Source organism: Astyanax mexicanus, chromosome 8 (assembly GCF_023375975.1).
Source record: "Astyanax mexicanus isolate ESR-SI-001 chromosome 8, AstMex3_surface, whole genome shotgun sequence".
Lineage (NCBI taxonomy): Eukaryota > Metazoa > Chordata > Actinopteri > Characiformes > Acestrorhamphidae > Astyanax > Astyanax mexicanus.
In genome coordinates this window covers 31,118,922-31,139,423 of record NC_064415.1, presented here as the reverse complement: position 1 = coordinate 31,139,423, position 20,502 = coordinate 31,118,922, and the positions used below count along the sequence as shown (strand labels likewise).

Below are 20,502 nucleotides of genomic sequence, written 5' to 3'. Positions count from 1 at the left end.
AAGCTCCTTTAAGAGGCATGCTGAACGCCAGCCAACCGCACATCAGGAACCAATTAGCAATTTGTCTTCGTCTGGTTCCTCTTTCCCTTCTCGTTCAAATGAACATGTGTAAAATGAGGGAACAGGGCTTGTGCATGGAAGCAAACATTCTCTCTCTCTCTTGCTCTCTTTTACTCTCACCCACCTCTCACTCCATTCTTTTACCTGAGCCCTAGGTAAACACTGATATGGACGGGTGTGGAATGATGAACAATGATGAGCTAAAGCTACAGTCTGTGTGTGTCCTGATGACCTAATTTTCAAACCAGAGAATGACCACAGTGGTTGCGGCTCTGGTTATTTAAACAATGCTTGCTAGTCTGTGAATGTTTTAAGTTTTATAGCTGACAATGTAAAAGCATGTCTGTAATTAACTGAGGGTAATGTTACCGCAGAAGAATGATTTCTCTTTTTGACAATTATATAAATCTAGCAGTTGCCTTTTAAACTGTGTTGAATAATTAGTGAAGAAAAGACAAACAACATTTTTTTCTTCTCCTGTAACGTTGGCAATTTGTAGATACAAGGTTTGGCATGATAGCAACAAATAATATTATTATCTATGAAATAAACTATCAAGAAACTAATACAGACTTCTTGTCCATGTATGACCGAAGTAACTAATAGGAACATAACTACTGATAAAATTGTCATAATTATTATTATTTAGTTTCTTACTACCATCAGTTAATACAAGTAATTATCCAGACATATCTAAGTAACTACTGTGAACATTCCAATTATAGTTAATGCACTATAAGGCTGAAACCTTAAGGATAAAACTACAAGATCAAACCAGAAACAAACAATGATCAGTAATGGAGAGGCCCACAAGAAAGTAAATAAATGCTTAGTAGCAATACTTGGCAAAGACAGAGGCATGTGACATGGAGATAAGGAAGAGTTTCTGATTGGCTGATGACGGACATGTGAGTGAGAGGTGTAGCATGGGAAGTGTAGTCTGTAGATTCAGCAGAGACAGAGGGGAGGTATAAGTCGGTAAGTCCTCTAGGTGACACTTTCTGTACTTTCATATTGTCATAGTGGACATAATAGGTTTATACATGACAAGAATGAAATAAATACTTATATAGTTGGTTCAGGAGAAAATGCGTCTTTATTTCCACATCTAAAATGCCAGCTGCCCTCATGCAAAGGCTCATGATAAATGAACCAACAGAAATCCTCCAAAATGACCTGGAATAAAATCGTTTCTCATTTGTGTGTTGGAAAGTTATTTGGTGAGTTCAGTTTGGCAGAGTCGGTATTGGAAAGAGACAGGGAAACTCAATCCAGCTACCAGATTTATCCCTTTACCATGCAGTTAGTCAGAGCAACCTGACTGTATTTATTCACAATGACTCAGCAAAGAAAGGATTTCTCTCTTTCTCACTCTCTCATTTGTCCCACAAATATGACTTACACAATATATTTCTGTAGGCCACAATCAAAGCTTTTATTTCTCACATTTCAACAACAACATGAATGCAGCCAAACAGATACTAAATACTAGACACGCTTAACGCATACACCACTGCTTGTTAAACACACTCAAGAACCTGCTACAGTGCACAAACCCAACTTTTACATAAACAAAAAACACAAAACAAAATAAAAAAATGGTAATGGTCTGTTTGTTCACCTTCACAGCGTGAACGTGCAGGCCAGTTTATTCTGCTGAGAAGAGCAGAAGCACTGCGCCATTAAAATACCAATTCGCCAAAGTCAGAGTGCACCTGATTCTGAGATTGTTTTACATTACGGCCAAAACACACAAGATTAATTAAGAGGAATAGTATCTGCTTTCTGCGTGTTTTGAGCTGCGCAAGGCATATTTTTTTTGGATTCTTATGATAGGAAAGACACAGTGACACGTTCTAAATCAGGTTGTGTGGTGTGCAGTTGGTGGCTTGCCTGTAGCAACTTTTTGTGTCACAAATTAGGAAAAAAATGGCCCCTTTTATCTGATATGAAAAAATAGCCAGACTCTGTCTCTGTTCATACTTGCTGGTTGAGGGAGTAAATAAAAGTGTAGAAAATTTGCATTTATAGAAAAAGTGCATTTATTTGTTAAGCATAATTTATATATTTACCTGGCAGCTTCCATATATTTTAAACCCCTGAATCCCAATGTCATGGTGTGCACAGAATACAGACACTCACGGATAAAGTAAAATGGGTTGTTTATTAGAAGGCAGATAAAGAGGAGTGATACAAAAACAAAGTAGAGTACCGGTAAACAGAAGCCTCAGAGAATAAACCATAACATAAACGGGAAACAGACCAGAGTTCATACACGAGGAAGCCAGCATCAGGGATAATCCAAAAATCGGAAACGTTAAACAGTCCAGGTCAAACACAGTAAATCCACAATCAGAGGTACAGGCAGAAATCTGTGTCGAAAAAACAAAGAGCAAGTTCATACACGGAAAAACAATCACAGAGTAGGTAACGCTTTGTAAAGTGGTAGAAACCAGGCAATACGCGGAACCTGTGTGTTCGTGAAGTGTCCTTAAATACTCTAGGGTATTCAGTACTTTAGGGCTTCCTGGCGTGAGTGGGTGTGTGTGTGATGTCAGTGTGTGGTGCGTTCTGGGTAGTGTAGTTGTCTAACTGCAAACCTCGTTGGAGCTCAGTGTGGAAGGAACAGATGCGCCTACAGCACCAGACGTGACACACACACAATATAACACAATTAAAATAAAATTACAGTAACCAGAAATGGGGCCAGTAAGGGACAGAATTACAGAAATCTTCACTGAACTTGTTTCACAATACTGATAGGAGGTCATATTTCACAAGAATCATGTTCTGGGTTTGTGAGTCAGAAATGGTTGAGTCAGAAATGATAAGTGAAAGGTAAATTAAGTCTACTGATGAGCGATACCTTGAGAATGTGAGAGGCTCGATCACATTCGGCCTGAATGTTTCTTTTCATCAAGTCTGTTCAACACGGTCACTTAAGGACTCGTCTAGCCTCCACGGACCTAACAGTGGACGTTCACATGAAAATCTTGTTTATCTAGATTGCAGACAGCAGTTAGCAGTTAGAGTCCCCTGGGTGGTCAAACCCCACATTGCAACTAAACCGCAAAGATAGGGAGGAAACAGCATGGAAGCTGACTCATAAGTAGCTATTTTTGGACTTTTTCTTTTTTTTTTTTACTTTTTCTTTTCTTTTTCAGGATATCTTAAATTTCTCAGTCATACGTGTCAAATAAATTAATCTTCTCAGGCTTCTTCCATCCCATAAAGAACATGATGCATGTCTATTTTTCTTTATATCGCAATGGTTCAACCACCACATAATGTTGCTCTCTCTAGGGGTGTGCGATATGGCCCTAAAATAATGTCATAATATTTCATGGTATTTTTGAGATAACTATACTCTTGGCGATATGACAAAACACTGAATAAAAAAAAAAATATTTCAAGAATACACTACTGCAACAAACTAAATTCTATTATTGCATAAAATATAATTTATATTTATAATTATAATATTGCATACTACAAATTGAGATATTAAAAATACAAGAATTTTCATCAGATTTGTAACAGAAGTCAATGATCCAGAATGTCATGATACTCTTATACACTCTATATGTCTCCATATATATATATATATAAATAAAATAAATTATACTGGACAGATATAATCTGTCTCTAGTAGATATATCATGGGAAATGAGAACATTGTGAATTCCCCTTTCTTAAAAATAGCCAAAATGTAGTACCCTCATGATAATAAGGGGTGGCTGATATTTCAGTGTATAATATTGTTCACGATATTCAAAAATGTTATTGCGTAAGATACAATATGGCACACATCTAGTACCCACTTCTTCTAAATTGCTAGACAAAACATTTGGTATCTGAAGGTTACTTTTTTGGTTTAGCACTGAAGGGAATGCCTTGTAAATTTTATTACACCCTAAAGATTACTTATCGGTAACTACATGGAAAGTAATGCAAACTGGCTGAGCTGTTCCTGAATCATAACAGTAAGGGAAAAACCCAGAAGCCACTAGTAGTTCAGCAGAGTTCACAAGATTAATAGAGACACTCCATTTGAACATACTATACAGTATACTCCAATTTCTCATATCAGATTAAAACCCTCGTCCGATTTCCTAAAAGATTTGGAATTAAGCTCAGCAATGGATTTCCTCTGTAATTACAAAGAATCTGATTTCAGAGTGACTCAGACCCGGAGTTATTATCCTCAAATTACTAAACTGTCTGTAATTGTAGGGAACTGATTACTGTCAAAATCGTATTATCTGCATTTATAAGGTTGCTATGTGAATGGAAAGGCCAGCAGAATAAAGTGGGATCAGAAGATGTATGCCCAAAACGTATTACAGAAAAAAAAAAAAAAACTCGTAGTGGACGTCTGAGACTGAATTCAAAGTTTTGGTTAGTATAAATCAGCTAAAAACAATTCCTAATGGCTTTCTTAAAGCAAGTAAAGCATATTGTGCCTTAACAATAATTTATTCAAAGTCTTATTTAAAGCACACACACAAACAAGTTGGTGATAAAAAAAACAGCTGTTGACGGACATCACAACAGGAGAATAAATACAAGAGGCAGAGTAAGAATTAGTGCAGCTGAAAAAGTAAATCAAGCTGTTTGTTAAAAAGGAATTATGCAACAATTGGTACAATATGTTTTGCTCATGGGCTCCCCCTACAGACAGGAAGTGTAATTCATTAATTTAAACACTTTTACTAGACACACTTTATACATGAATTTCTGGACAAGTTGAGAGATACAGAATCACGTCAGCAACACATTTAAACAGAAATATGTAGTTCTAATGAGTGTCCTCACAGATTTGATAAAGTTAGCAGTGCTCATTTCAAGGTATTTGGGGGTCCCAAGCAAACACACCTTGAATACCAACCTCCACACCCTAAATACGTAGAATAGCTAGCTAGCATAGCAGAGAAGCTATGCCACATTTGTCACAACTGAGGTTAAGAACATTAGACTATTGCAATACCAAGTCATTAAGCACAATAAGCAGTGAATCTCAAACATACCTGCATTTTCCTGCTAGTATAACATATCACACTGAGTTGACAAATACACTAACATTTTTAATTACTGTATGTTTCGCGCTATAAGGCGCACTTAAAATATTTTAATTTTCCCAAAAATCGTCAGTGTGCCTTAAAATCCGGTGCACCTTATGTATGAAGTAAGGAGCAGTAAAGCCACTCCGCTGAATTGCAGCGTTATAAAGGAGTTTCAGTTCATTTCTCTAGCATTATTAGCATTAGCTGCTAACCACGCAAAGCACTAGCTCTTTGGCCATCCAGAGGTGAGTATTATCGGCCGGTAGCCTGCTGATAACCCCAGCTAGCACTGTTGGAGCAGCATTAGCATTAGCCGCTAACCGTGCTGAGTGCTAGCTCTTTTGCTGTTCAGAGGCAAGTATATTGGACTGTAGCTTGCACATTTACAATGTTAAAACAAGCTACAGAGGACAAACCGCTAGTTTATATCGCCTTGGCTTACCAAAACACTCAGGGGTTCCTCAAATCGTGTGGCATTAGCCGCTAACCGCTAGCAGTAACTTACTGTAAATACACAAAAGCACTTCACTCACCCAAATAAACAGTTTTTAGGAGAGAAATCTGTGTAGATTTACATGCATTGCTCGTTTAACATATCTGACATGTTTATTTTAAGAATCACAGTTTTGTGTACTTAGCTTAGCTTTATAGGACTCGCCACCCAGTGGTCAGACCTGCTGAATCTAGAAGGAAAACATGGCGACACCCCTGTTCCTACTACTAGTTACTAGTTACTAGTGTTGCATAAAATGCGCCTCATAATCCGGTGCAGCTTATGTACGAGAATAGACCAGAAAATAGATATGCCCTCTTCCTTTCTGTTCTTTCAGTTCTGGCTTCCTGATTGATAAATTTGCTTAATAATGCTGTAGTTTCATATTTGCCGGAATCTCAAACCTGGCTGGCTGCCCAAGAGTGTCTGTCTGCTGTCAGCAACTGGTGGAAGAGGTCCCCTTGAGGGGAACTCTGATAAGAGTGTCATGCTCATGGACCATCACAGAATTTAAAGCGGCGTCTACACAGTTACAGCAATTAATTGTTAACCTGTCACTGTCTGTCTGGCAGTGCTGCACCTTGTTATCACCACTGTGAGGCTTTATTTATACAACCCATGATCCATCCCTATTAGGGATGGCCCAGTGAGACATGTGATGGGTTGGAACCCTATCCTGAGTCCCTCGCCACCACCACCAGCATGCCAAGCCCAGAGTAGCAATGATACAGACACTATTCTCCTTGTGACAGGTCAATGAAGCATCACGATGATTTGAAGCTACTATTTTAAGGGGGAAAAAAACAACAAACAACAAACATTTTTATTACTAATCTTGTGCAGTGCATAATATCATGACATCATCTTGTGCAGTGCATGATATCATGACATTATGTTCACAGCTATGCTATATTCTAAAGCCTCATATGTCTGGAGCAGTCTAAATCAGCCGCCTGTAACAACTTGTAAATGTGATGTTCTCTGCGTCAGGCCGCCCACCCTCTGCCGCTGTCTTTCCTGTCAGTGTGTCAGTGTGACGGCTTTAGAGCCCTACGGCCCGACATCAGCACATCCTGTCCGCCCCTGCACCTTCACTCATCTGCATAAGCACACACAAGCACACACACACACACCATGCAAAACCTCAAGCAGGCACACACAGTCTCTCACCTTTCAGAATAAAGATAAAACACTACAGCTGCAATAAAATGCAAACAGCAACCTTAGTGCCTTTATTATGCGAAAACCGGTGTGTGCAGGACAGTTTGGGCCTAGTAGCCAGTTTGTTTTTGCTTAATTTCTTTTTCAATTCTTTCAACTAGAACTCCTGAACTATACCTGTGCTGGATATTTCACATTTACATTTTCTGTGACAGTACAATGCATAATGTACAGGTAGTTTAGCAATTATTAAGGATTTCCACAGGTTAATTAATCATCACTTCTTTGCTTGCTTGTTTATAGTTATAGTTTAATGACTATAAGTTTAGTCATTTTCAAATCCAATAAAAACCCCAACTTTTCACACGATGTTAGGAGCTAGTTACACAATTTTAACCAACCACATCTTTCTGAACTGCTGCTAATGCTACATTCATGCCACACAGTTTAAGCTAGATTTTAGCCTCAAAATTTAGGAGCTGGTCAAGAGCTTGACAATGTTCCACAGAAGCCAAAAGGATATCTAGAAAACTAATGTCGAATTTCACTGGAACTGGAATGGTGGATTTTCAAGTTGCAAGTAGGAAATTCAACTGAAATCCTCCTAAAATTTCCATCTCATACCTGAAATGTTAAGATAGCCTTAAACATTGCTACATTCCATTTACCTCAGAAGTTGGATATCAGAGGTGAGAATAAGTGTATAGTATTTCGAAACATTTACCGAAAAAACATTTAGCTCATCTTCGCCAAAATACGTCCCACTTTTTGTGTTCTTTGTCCCACGTTAGCACTGTAAGCATTGACCCGGGTAATAAGCTGTACAGCCATCTTGGATTCTAAACTCAGGGTTGGTGAGGCTCTCACAACTTTCTGAACAGAAATTCCAACTGTGTTGCTGTTTCAGCTAAAATTGCCCAACTTTAACATTCAAGATTAGGCAGGGGGCATATCTAACATTTCATGCTGCTAAACAATAGAATTGGATCTACATTATTGTCATTTTTATTGTTTTGACAATAAAAGTGAATCTAACATTTTCATTGATAAATTAACCACTAGAAATGCTATAAGATATAGAATAAAATATTTAATTTCCTTTCACGGAGTTTTAAACTATGATATATTGCTGAAAGGTGTAACACAGAGGATGCAAATGCAAGTCAGTTTATTTGATATAATCTGATAAACAAAAAACTAGGACAAGAAAATAAACACTAAGACTATAAAACAAATACTTCAAAACAAATCACTTAACCAGGTCTAAACAAAGAAGTGAAATAAACTAAAAAGAATCAAACAATATACAGAAAACAAACCAGAACTCTATGGACAAAACACAGATTAACTTCCAGACACGATTGAACAGGACAGCATCAAACAAAAAGCACGACAGAGAACAAAGGAGCACATGGGGTATTTATACACTGGCACACTGGTAATGAGGGGGCGGAGTTACAAATGAGACACAAGGTGATAACACTTATGACTAGGGCAGGGCTAGGGCGTGGCTAGGGTGGAGACTGGACAATAACAAAACAATGCCACGTGCTCAAAAAAGCACATGGCTGGGAACACAAACAGCACAGAGAACCAAAAGAGGAAAAAGCACAGGACAGACACAGGTTAAGGTGTGACAAAAGGTTCAATTTAGTAACAGTATATCTATTTTTTAGATGTTTTCCTTTAAAATAAAGCCTGTTAACTATTCAATTAAAAAAACTTGACCAAGCATGAAATTATACATGAAAAATAAGCCAAACCTAGTCCAATGTTTTGATGGCCACTATTACCTAGATCATTAAACTAAACTATGCCTGGAATTTCTTGTCATACTTGTACTAGTAGCCTGTTTGATATGTAAATAATAAAATGATGAATCATATAAACCAAAAGGAAGTTCCAGTATAATAACAGGCTGTGGCAAAATATGCAAAACAAGTCAGTCTGAAGCTTTCAAGCTATCTGATAATACAAAGTAAACACTTGTAATAAATTCCATTTCGGATTCTTACAGTTAAACGTTCTTCCTTAAGTCAATATTTTAAAAGAACATCCAACCATCTGCCTCCACTTGTAATATCTCAATGTACAGCAACAGCCATGGCTGGAGGGGTATGAAACCTGGAGCAATGGATTCAGAATTAAGCATTCACCAACAGAACCAGACCTGACTGAGACATTAATGCTTAAATAAAGTCAAATCTTCTCAGTAATGTTTCAGTAAATACTGTAAAGCCTCCGTAGAAGATTAGAGGCTGTTACTTAGACCTTTCACCATCATTTTACCATTTTCAACCTATCGTACAGTACCAGTCAAAAGTTTGGACACACATTATTTAATGTTTTTCTTTATTTCTTTATTCAATTAATTTTCTACATTTTAAATGAATATTAAAGACATGAAAACAATTAAGAGACACATATGGAATCACGTAGTTAACTAAAAAATGTTTGTCCTCCACAAACCCCTGAGCTAAACCCAACTAAAATGGGTATCGTTAGCAATAAAATTGCCAACATTTTTAAAAATCGTGAACGATGTTATACCCTGAAATATTGTGCCATATCATCCACCCCTAATTATATTATTTTTTTGCTATTAGAAGAAAATAAGACAACCACCTAAGTTTCTTTGATTTTACCAAATTGTAAACCTCTGGAATATAATCAAGATGGATGATCACAAGCCATCAAACCAAACTGAACTGCTTGAATTTTGAGTTAAGCAGCATAAAGTTATCCAAGATGCATGAAAACTGTGATAATTTTTTTTTTTTGGTCATATCGCCAAGAGTATCATTATCGTGAAAATACCATGAAATATCATGATATAATTTTAGGACCATATCGCCCACCTCTATCTCGTATTAAAACAGAAGTTGAGTAAAAATACTACAGCAGCGATGAAACTGTACAATTGGCAATATCAAGAGCGGCAACAAGTCACAATGTCAAAGTCATGCTCATTTATCGTACAATACATTGATGATATAATTATGGCAACAAACTTAGTTGTTACTACTCTTTATTTTACTTGAAAGTGTCTACAAACTTTTGCACACATGGGCCTGCATTTAGAAATGTTTTCAGAACAGCTAAGGTTAGATTTCTCTTTTTTATTCCCTACGACCTTATTTACAGGAGCAGGTCCTAGGTCAGCACTTCTACTCTGAGAAGCTTTATGAAAACAGACCATTGTGTGTTTACTCTTTTTTCAGCTTCAACAGCTTTCTGGTGTTGACTCACTTTCTCCACAATAAGAATTTCTAGCTGTTGGGAAACAAACCAGGCCTCGAACTGAACGGCAATTAGAAACGACCGGCGCTGCAGCTTCAGAAACTCTTCCAGTGATTTGGACAATGATCCCTTTCGTCACGGTCCAGACCATGAACATGTCCCGCTGCTACACCATCAGCAAGCCACTACAGGGAAAGCTGGGACACATTAGCACTTCATCGAGAACGCAGAGCGGACGTTGGGCATGCCAGCAGATGCCTGAGGGCTTCCTCTATGTGATATTTACTGTTCCCTCGAAGCCTGAGAGCTCCAGCAGTTTACAAGGCGGTAAACAAAACAAAAGCCAGTGCGGCGGCACCCCACAATAGTTTCAATATGCTATTCAGTAGTGTGGACACCATTTTAAGCCTACGCAACAGGAAATAGGATCATTAGCTTTGCTAAAAAGACAGAGTGGGTGGTATTGAAGGCCAGATAATAAAGGTATGATGTGCCTACATTTGGAAACCGTGTAGGAGCCCAAGTACAATTAGAGGAGATGTGATACACTTTTTTCCATTTCCAACAGCAAAAGCCATACAAAACTATGTACAATGCATCATATTGAGATATCAGAAAGCAAAACTGTGACAATCTAATGTAAGTAGGTGCATGGTATTAACACTAAGCTCTGCAGAAAATCAACTAATTTCTATTAAAATATGTCCAATAAACCCAGATAAGTGGAACAATGATGGAACCCTAGTGATGCTGCAATGCAAAAAAAAAGTATCAAGGCACATCATAGACTTTTATTATGGTATTTAATGCAGCTGCACATTTTGAACACCAAAGTTAGCAAACAACCAGCACTAATCAGCCACCCACCCCGGCACATTCATATCATTCTCCACAATCTTCCTGCCTCTCAGCTCTAGCCTCATTAGTTGATTATGTAACAACATGGGTACAGCAATCATTTATGTTCATTTAAACATGGTCAAATGTTAAATGATTAAAAAACAGTCACATTAACTGAACTGAATGGAGCTGTATGTGGAATTCTTCCTCACCTTTGATAATGTTTAATCTCTAAAGAGGATATTTTATCATTATTCTAACACACAATGTTTTACAACCCACATTTCACAAGATGTCAACTGTTATAAGGTTAGCAACATGTCATGCTAAACATACCCAGCTAACTGGTGTCTATGACTATGGCGAGTGCAAATGAAGCTTAAAGCTTCTTTCCACCTACTTCTTTCAAATCATCTTTTGAAGAGTGATTTATAAACGTCTTAAACTATTAAATCATACAAAGGTTAATCACTAAAAAATAACTTCAAAACTGCACACTATTCCCAAAAGTCATGACACTATGAATTCTAAATCCAAATAGAGCATTATATAATTGTAATAAAACCTTAATGTGATGTGCGAGAGGTAAGATCCTCACCAGGAAGCATGATTCTTTTAAGAAAGCTACTTATTCACGGCTTACTGATTGCTTACAGCACTTAGAAGTGCTTGGAAAGTGAAACCTAATGCATTTGTCTCTATAGAAATGACCAGAACATCTAGCAACACAGCTCAGGGTAAGATAAACAACAATTTCACAGCAACTTTATATCAGAAACTGTACAGGGTAATTAAGCAATAATACACAAGAGGGAGTGCTATAACGTGCAATTGATTTGATTACAAACACTCTGCAAGTTAAAATAGTTCCATTTTTGCTCTGTTTGGTTGGTAAGCACTGCATCATTGCTAGGTTACTTGTATGTGGCGGAATAATACATAAAGCTTCGGTTACCGTGCATTACCGGCTGATAATGGCACTCATAGAACGCCTCTCAGCCAATTACATTGCAGGGTCGGAACTTACTGTGGCATAATCTGCGGTTCTATCTTAGAGATAGAGAGACCCATACCCCGCTGTCCCTCCTCCCTGTGCACTCTGTACTGGACACAATGACTGAATTCCTTAAGGCCTCCATACATTTTCTGCAGCTTCATCTGTCTATCAGGATACAGTCTCGACCAATCACAGGGCTTTGTTGCGTAGGGTCTTCAGACATGTAGTTTTCTCCACAATTCCGTCACAATATTTGCGGAAGCCAAACAAACATTGTCTTTGCAAGAAGTATGCAGAGGCCTTAACAGTTTACAGCATTGGTCGCCACAATATGTATTTTTATTTATGTTTATTAGGGCCCGAGCACCGAAGGCGCAGGCGAAGCCTGCACCGGAGGTGCAAAGCCCTATTGTTTTTGGTCCGTTTATTAGGGCCCGAGCACCGAAGGCGCAGGCGAAGCCTGCACCGGAGGTGCAAAGCCCTATTGTTTTTGGTCCGTTTATTATTATTATTATTATTATTATTTTTATTTACAAACTTCGCGCCCATTTTTGAGGCCTTTCCGATACTCGAAAACTCATGCATTTTGGCACAGACATCAAAACCCGTGAAAAATTTGAAATTCCATGGTTCATGGCTTTGGGCGTGGTTCAGGAGCTCTATAGCGCCCCCAAACGTTGCCAGTGGCCGGGATAAAGTTTGTCCAATGTACACCAACTTTGGTATGCTCATTGACCTCATTATACCGATCAAGAATCACTTGGATTTATTTGACTCCGCCTAACAGGAAGTCGGCCATTTTGGCAGGAAGTCTCAAAATAAAAAGTTTCCCGTGGTGTTTTGGGTGGGTTACTATGTTCGAAAACTCATAAAATTTCACAGGCCTATTGCGCATAGGCTGTACTTTGATGTAAAATTGGAATTTTTCATATTCATAATTTATCAGCTCTCTAGCGCCACCTATTTTATATGACATTTATAGAAAGCTCTTAGCCTCTTCTAAATTAGCAGACCCAATAATGCCTTTAAATGATTTCGAGAAATGTAATCATTTTTCTAATGTGGTGCTAAATGACTCTACAGCGCCCCCTATTTGGTTTAGGCTAATAAATTAGCGGTAGCTGTCTCAAATTTTCCCCAATGTTCAAAATTTTTGGTAGAAACATAGATATTACGATGCCACACATAATACCCATTGGCATGTATTAGCTCCGCCCAACAGGAAGTTGGCCATTTTGAAAAATGTTAAATTTTTAAACAATTTTCACATACTCATTCGAACTCCTCCTAGAGTCTTTGTCAGATTACAACTTAATGGTCTGTGGATAGTCTCCAGACATATGTGGTGCTAAATTGCGAAGGAATAGTCGATAGCTGAAACGATGACGTAATGGCGGGCAATTGATTTAATGGAGACACAACACTAAACCAAATAGAAACATTAGCATGGTCAGAATACAGCTGCTTGGAAATTCATGAAACTTGGCAAAAACTTAAAAGACATCATTACACACATTTTCAGTGTTGATATGATTGACTCCGCCAAACAGGAAGTCGGCCATTTTGAAAAACGTGCATTTTACACACATTTTTTGCATACTTTGTCGAACTCCTCCTAGGGAATTTGTTGAATACTCTTGATATTTGTCAGCAATAAACTACTACCATCCGTGATGATAAATTGCGAAGGAATAGTCGATATCTTAAACGAGGACGAAATGGCTGACAGTTGAATTGCTTGAGATGCCCCGTTAAAACAGGAAGTGAATACATTCTGGTGTTAGTAGGTGTTTGAGGAGGTTAAAAAGGTTGAAAACTCTTGAAAATTTACAGGCCTGCTTGATTTAAGCAGTAGTTTGATCTGAAATTAAAATTTCATATATACGTATTTCATTGGCTCTATAGCGCCACCTAGGTTTCAATGCATATTTGACATTACGGGAATGCTCAAAACCTCTTGAAAATTGACAGATTGCATAAGACCTAAAAACACTTTACAAATATTTTGACAATTTTTTCATGTATAGCTAGCGGACTCTACAGCGCCCCCTAATTTGTTCATTTAATAAATTAGCTGTGGATGTGTCAAAATTTGTCTAATCTTCTCAAATTTTGGTAGGAGTGTAGATAGTATGACCCTGCACATATTTGCAATTGGCTTGTATTAGCTCCGCCCAACAGGAAGTCGGCCATATTGGAATTTGTAATATTTTTACACATTTTTCACAAACTCATTTAAACTGCTCCTAAAGTCTTTGTCAGATTACCTCTTATTTCGCTGTAAATGAACAACAGACATATTTGATGATAACTGCCAAAGGATTAGTTGATCGGTAAAACGGTGACCCAATGGCGAGCAATTGATTCACTAGAGACGCAACACTAAACCAAAGTGAAACCATGACACGGTCAGAAAACAGATTTTTGAAAATTCATGAAACTTGGCAAAAACACAAAAGACATCATTACACACATTTTCAGCATTGGTAGGACTGACTCCGCCCAACAGGAAGTCGGCCATTTTGAAATATCTGCATTTTACACACATTTTTTGTGTACATTGTCAAACTACTCCTAGCAAATTTGTTGAATTCTCTTGGTATTTGGTAAAAATAAACATTGAACATATCTGATGATAAATTGTGAAGGAATAGTCGATATCTCAAACGAGGACGAAATGGCAGATGGTTGAATTTGTGAGATGCCACATCAAAACAGGAGTTCAAAACCTAGGTAATGCCAGGTGTTTTGAGGAGGTTATAACGGAGAAAAACTCACAAAATTTGACCGGCCTGCTTATCTAAGGCTGTTCTTTGATGTAGAATTAGAATGTCAAATACATGTATTTTAACAGCGCTAAAGCGCCACCTGTATTTTAAATGGATATTTCACGTGTTTAACAGGATAGAAAACTCTTGAAAATTGGCACAATCAATAAGACCTTAAAATTACTTTTACCGGTTTCTCGGTTTGGCCCGGTACGATTTGCGCTGTTGTGCGAGGGCCCTACGTCCCCCTGTGACAGGGGGACAACTCGTTATTATTATTATTATTATTATTATTTTTATTTTTAAACTTCGCGCCCATTTTTGAGGCCTTTCTGATACTCGAAAACTCTTGAATTTTGGCACAGACATCAAAGCCGGTGAAAAATTTGAAATTTCACAGTTCCTGGGCTTGGGAGTTGATCAGGAGCTCTATAGCGCCCCCAAACGTTGCCAGTGGCCGGGATAAAGTTTGTCCAATGTGCACCAACTTTGGTACGCTCATTGACCTCATTATACCGATCAAGAATCACTTGGATTTATTTGACTCTGCCTAACAGGAAGTCGGCCATTTTGGCAGGAAGTCGCAAAATAAAAAGTTTCCCGTGGTGTTTTGGGTGGGTTACGATGTTCGAAAACTCATAAAATTTCACAGGCATATTGGGCATAGGCTGTACTTTGATGTAAAATTGGAATTTTTCATATTCATAATTTATCAGCTCTCTAGCGCCACCTATTTTATATGACATTTATAGAAAGCTCTTAGCCTCTTCTAAATAAGCAGACCCAATAATGCCTTTAAATGATTTTGAGAAATGTAATCGTTTTTCTGATGTGGAGCTAAATGACTCTACAGCGCCCCCTATTTGGTTTAGGCTAATAAATTAGCGGTAGCTGTCTCAAATTTTCCCCAATGTTCAAGATTTTTGGTAGAAACATAGATATTACGATGCCACACATAATACCCATTGGCATGTATTAGCTCCGCCCAACAGGAAGTCGGCCATTATGAAAAATGTTAAATTTTTACACATTTTTCACGAACTCATTCGAACTCCTCCTAGAGTCTTTGTCAGATTACAACTAAATGGTCTGTGGATAGTCTCCAGACATACGTGGTGCTAAATTGCGAAGGAATAGTCGATAGCTGAAACGATGACGTAATGGCGGGCAGTTGATTTAATACAGACACAACACTAAACCACATAGAAACATTAGCATGGTCAGAATACAGCTGCTTGGAAATTCATGAAACTTGGCAAAAACATAAAAGACATCATTACACACGTTTTCAGTGTTGATATGATTGACTCCGCCCAACAGGAAGTCGGCCATTTTGAAAAACGTGCATTTTACACACATTTTTTGCATACTTTGTCGAACTCCTCCTAGGGAATTTGTTGAATACTCTTGATATTTGTCAGCAATAAACTACTACCATCCGTGATGATAAATTGCGAAGGAATAGTCGATATCTTAAACGAGGACGAAATGGCGGACAGTTGAATTGCTTGAGATACCCCATTAAAATAGGAAGTAAATACATTCTGGTGTTAGTAGGTGTTTGAGGAGGTTAAACAGGTTGAACACTCACGAAACTTTACAGGCCTGCTTGATTTAAGCGGTCCTTTGATTAAAAATTTAAATTTCATATATACATATTTCATTGGCTCTATAGCGCCACCTAGGTTTCAATGCATATTTGACATTACGGAAATGCTCAAAAACTCTTGAAAACTGTCAGATTCCATAAGATCTAAAAACACTTTACAAATATTGTGATAATTTTTTCATGTGTAGCTAGCGGACTCCACAGCGCCCCCTAATTTGTTCGTTTAATAAATTAGCTGTGGATGTGTCAAAATTTGTCTAATCTTCTCAAATTTTGGTAGGATCGTAGATAGTATGACCCTGCACATATTTGCAATTGGCTTGTATTAGCTCCGCCCAACAGGAAGTCGGCCATATTGGAATTTGTAATATTTTTACACATTTTTCACAAACTAATTTAAACTGCTCCTAAAGTCTTTGTCAGATTACCTCTTATTTCGCTGTAAATGAACAACAGACATATTTGATGATAATTGCCAAAGGATTAGTTGATCGGTAAAACGGTGACCCAATGGCGAGCAATTGAGTCACTAGAGACGCAACACTAAACCAAAGTGAAACCATGACACGGTCAGAAAACAGATTATTGAAAATTCATGAAACTTGGCAAAAACACAAAAGACATCATTACACACATTTTCAGCATTGGTAGGACTGACTCCGCCCAACAGGAAGTCGGCCATTTTGAAATATCTGCATTTTACACACATTTTTTGTGTACATTGTCAAACTACTCCTAGCAAATTTGATGAATTCTCTTGATATTTGGTATAAATAAACATTGAACATATCTGATGATAAATTGTGAAGGAATAGTCGATATTTCAAACGAGGACGAAATGGCAGATGGTTGAATTTTTGAGATCCCACATCAAAACAGGAGGTGAAAACCTAGGTAATGCCAGGTGTTTTGAGGAGGTTATAACGGAGAAAAACTCACAAAATTTGACCGGCCTGCTTATCTAAGGCTGTTGTTTGATGTAGAATTAGAATTTCAAATACATGTATTTTAACAGCGCCATAGCGCCACCTGTATTTTAAATGGATATTTCACATATTTAACAGGATAGAAAACTCTTGAAAATTGGCACACTCAATAAGACATTAAAATTGCTTTTACCGGTTTCTCGGTTTGGCCCGGTACGATTTGCGCTGTTGTGCGAGGGCCCTACGTCCCCCTGTGACAGGGGGACAACTCGTTTAGTTTATTTCTGTCTGCATCCAGTAACATGCATGTGTGGTTACTTCAGTGTTTTCGTAACAGTTCCTTGTCCATATGACAACACTGGAGTTTAAAAAAAACTCAACATTAAAGCAAAATATGACATAACATGAGGACAAAATAAAGACAAAAACATTTTAGAAGTTCTGTAAATGTGTCTGGGGTCTAAATGACATCTTTCTGCAAATATACATCCATAAAAAATATTTTGCACTCCTATAAAACAATAGCCACTTGTGACCGAACTGTGAAGTCCAAACCATTCATACCAAACTGTGATGTCCAAACCGAGGTGCAAACAAAACCGTGGCACCCGTATTCACGATACGATACTAGTTCTACCTACCACACTAGTTTCCCTGTCGCCCACCGTTTACAAACTGAAACATGCAAATATTTACTATTTTCTGAGTTTAGAGTTTCATATAAAGTATAATGCAGCATCAGACAGGACAGGACCAGTACCACAAACAGTAATCACATTAATTCAGCTGATTTCTAAAAGTTCTACAGACCCAGCACACAGCAGACAGAACTGGAAACACACACACAGAGCAGTGAGTTACCAGATACTTTCACAACCGAGATATCTGCTCAACAAGCCACGACAATGACAGCTAGAGACTCTGAGCCGCAGTGCTTCCTTTTCGTGGTGAAACGGAGACATTTACAGCGAAAAAACAGAGAAGTCACAAAATTAGATAAGCATCACTTCATGACAACCCTCCTGGCTAAAAAGTTTTGGTTCTTAAAACATTTCTAAAATTCTTGGAATAATTGTTCTGTCAAGTTTTCTAAATGTTCTTAAAACATTTCTTGTGTCAGTTTTCATTTTTAGTTTTGGGAATGTAACTTAACTATAACTTTTATGATTGGTATGCATTATCATGTCACACGTTTTCAGAATGTCCAGGAACATTGTTTCTGTAACGTTACAGGCTCAACCATCCTAGGACCTTTTCATCACTGTGATTTTACAGAGCTATAGCTCCAGTTCTCTCTTACAGAGTGTTAGACAAAGGCTGAAGTGGGATCGTTTTCTTAATGTTACAGTTAATCTTCTTGGAACGTTCATTCCGGAATGTTTTTGTTTAACACTTTTAAACATTTTGGTAATGTCGCTGCAATGACACTTTTTGTTTTAGCAATACTAATACATGTTTCCATAATCTTGGTATCCATCCAGCTGGGAACGTCATGTGGAAAAGGTTCTCATAAGGTAATGATGCAAACTATTATTATGCCACACGTTTTCAGAACGTTTCTGTAACATTAGACCCTTTTCAAAAAGTTGCTAAACGAATTCAAAAAAGAAACCACTTCTTAAACAGTAACTACGATCCTTTATTGCGGCAAACGTTTTCAGAAGGTTTCTTAAACATTAGACACTTTAAAAATGTTACTAAACGTTTTTAGAACGTTCTCTGTTTGAATTCAAACGTGAAATCACTGAAGCGCTACTAAAGCGTAACTGTCATTTCAAATTCTCAGCAGGAGAACAACTAAACACTGGTTTAGATTTATTTCAGCTCTGTGATATTACACAGCTACAGCTCTAGAGTGTTACAGTTAACGTTTTTGAAACGTTCGTTCTGTCAGGTTTTTTGGATGTCGCTTTTAAACGTTATGGTTAAGTCGCTGCAACGTCGCTTTCAGTTTTGGGGACGTTAACTATGTAAAAAACGTTCCATAAGGTTGGTATCCATCCAGCTGGGGACGTCATGTGGGAAACGTTCTAATAACGATGTGGTGCAAATTATTATGTCAGACGTTTTTGGAATGTTTCTGGAACATTAGAACCTTTTTTTCTAAACGTTTTTAAACGTTCTGTGAATGTTCTCTGTTTGAATTCAAACGTGAAATCACTAAAGCGCTACTAAAGCGTAACTGTCATTTCAAACTCTCAGCAGGAGAACAACTAAACACTGGTTTAGATTTATTTCAGCTCTGTGATATTACACAGCTCCAGCTCCAGCGGCTGCAGTGTGTGTGGTGAGTGTGTGTGGTGTGTGTGAAGCGGAGTGACAGCGGCTCTGAGAGACAGACTGAGAGCAGGGTGCTCAGCTGAAGAGCGGCTACAGAGTGAGGGAGGGAGTTACTCACCGAGGCTGTTTGTTGATCCATCCATGTCGGAGTCGCGCGCTGCCGCCGCCGCCGCCGCTGCTGTTCACACCTCTCGGAAGTAGCAGCTCATGCTGGGAGAAGTGCAGTCCATTCCTGCCCAATATAAAAATCAGTACGGCGTTTAAGATCCGCGGTCCTCAAGTCTTAAAACACACTCACACACAGTGTGGACAGGAGCGCACGTGCGTGTGCGTGAAGTGAAGAAATGCAAGACCACTCCAAACTCCCCAACCCAGGAAATGAGCTGCGCAGCTGCGGAGGCGAGCAAGTGCGCGATGAGGAGAGAGAGAGAGAGTATGAGTGTGTCTATGACTGTGCGGATGGATTTTTTAATCCATGCAAGAGATATAAAAGCTGTAATCCAGTTAACTATGTTCACGCAAACTATTCCCCCCTCTCATTACTGAGACTCAGAACTCACTTATCTAAACTCCCGCTGAAGCGAGGCGCCACAGCTCCAGTTCAGCCCAGGAAAATAACCAAAAAAAAGAAAAGCAGAAAAGTTTTGACTGTAAAACTGCCAGTTCACTGCGTCCCCTGCCGACGATGCTGCAAACAACAGCCAGGACAAGAGGAGACATGAGGTCGCAACAGCCCTGCAACAGCCTAGAGGGCGCCAGAGAGAAAAACACTAAACCAATACCAATATTACAATGTTCTTTTGTCTGTTTTTGGTATCAATATTATTAAAAAAAAAAACGAATTAGGTTTTGTTTCTATTCATGTGTTGTTTTGTGTTTCCTGAAAAAAAAATTGAAAATAAGTTGATTAGGTGATTATTTTAGGATGGTCTCCGTGATTTCCTGGTGCGGAACTAAAGCGGCGGAACTATAAGCAGAAGGTGAATGTTTCCTGTGAGTGTGTGAGGACAGAGGACGGACCGGTGTTCAGTCGAGTTGTGCTACCTTGTCAAACCGTGCTACCCT

At 38.3% G+C, this 20,502-nt stretch overlaps 1 protein-coding gene across 2 annotated transcripts in view; it reads right to left on the bottom strand.

Annotated features, from left to right (window-relative positions):
* eml3 (EMAP like 3) overlaps positions 1 to 20,061 on the bottom strand; it is an 82,430-nt gene extending 62,369 nt beyond the window's left edge. Inside the window, exon 1 of one of the 2 annotated variants that reach the window (XM_022678259.2) lies at positions 19,556 to 20,061. In XM_022678259.2, the coding sequence (XP_022533980.2) occupies positions 19,556 to 19,580 (25 nt within the window). In that variant the 5' untranslated portion in view covers positions 19,581 to 20,061. The remainder of the gene's footprint in view (positions 1 to 19,555) is intronic. The other variant, XM_022678258.2, reaches the window with a different exon arrangement.
* Between the last annotated feature and the right edge of the window lie 441 nt (positions 20,062 to 20,502).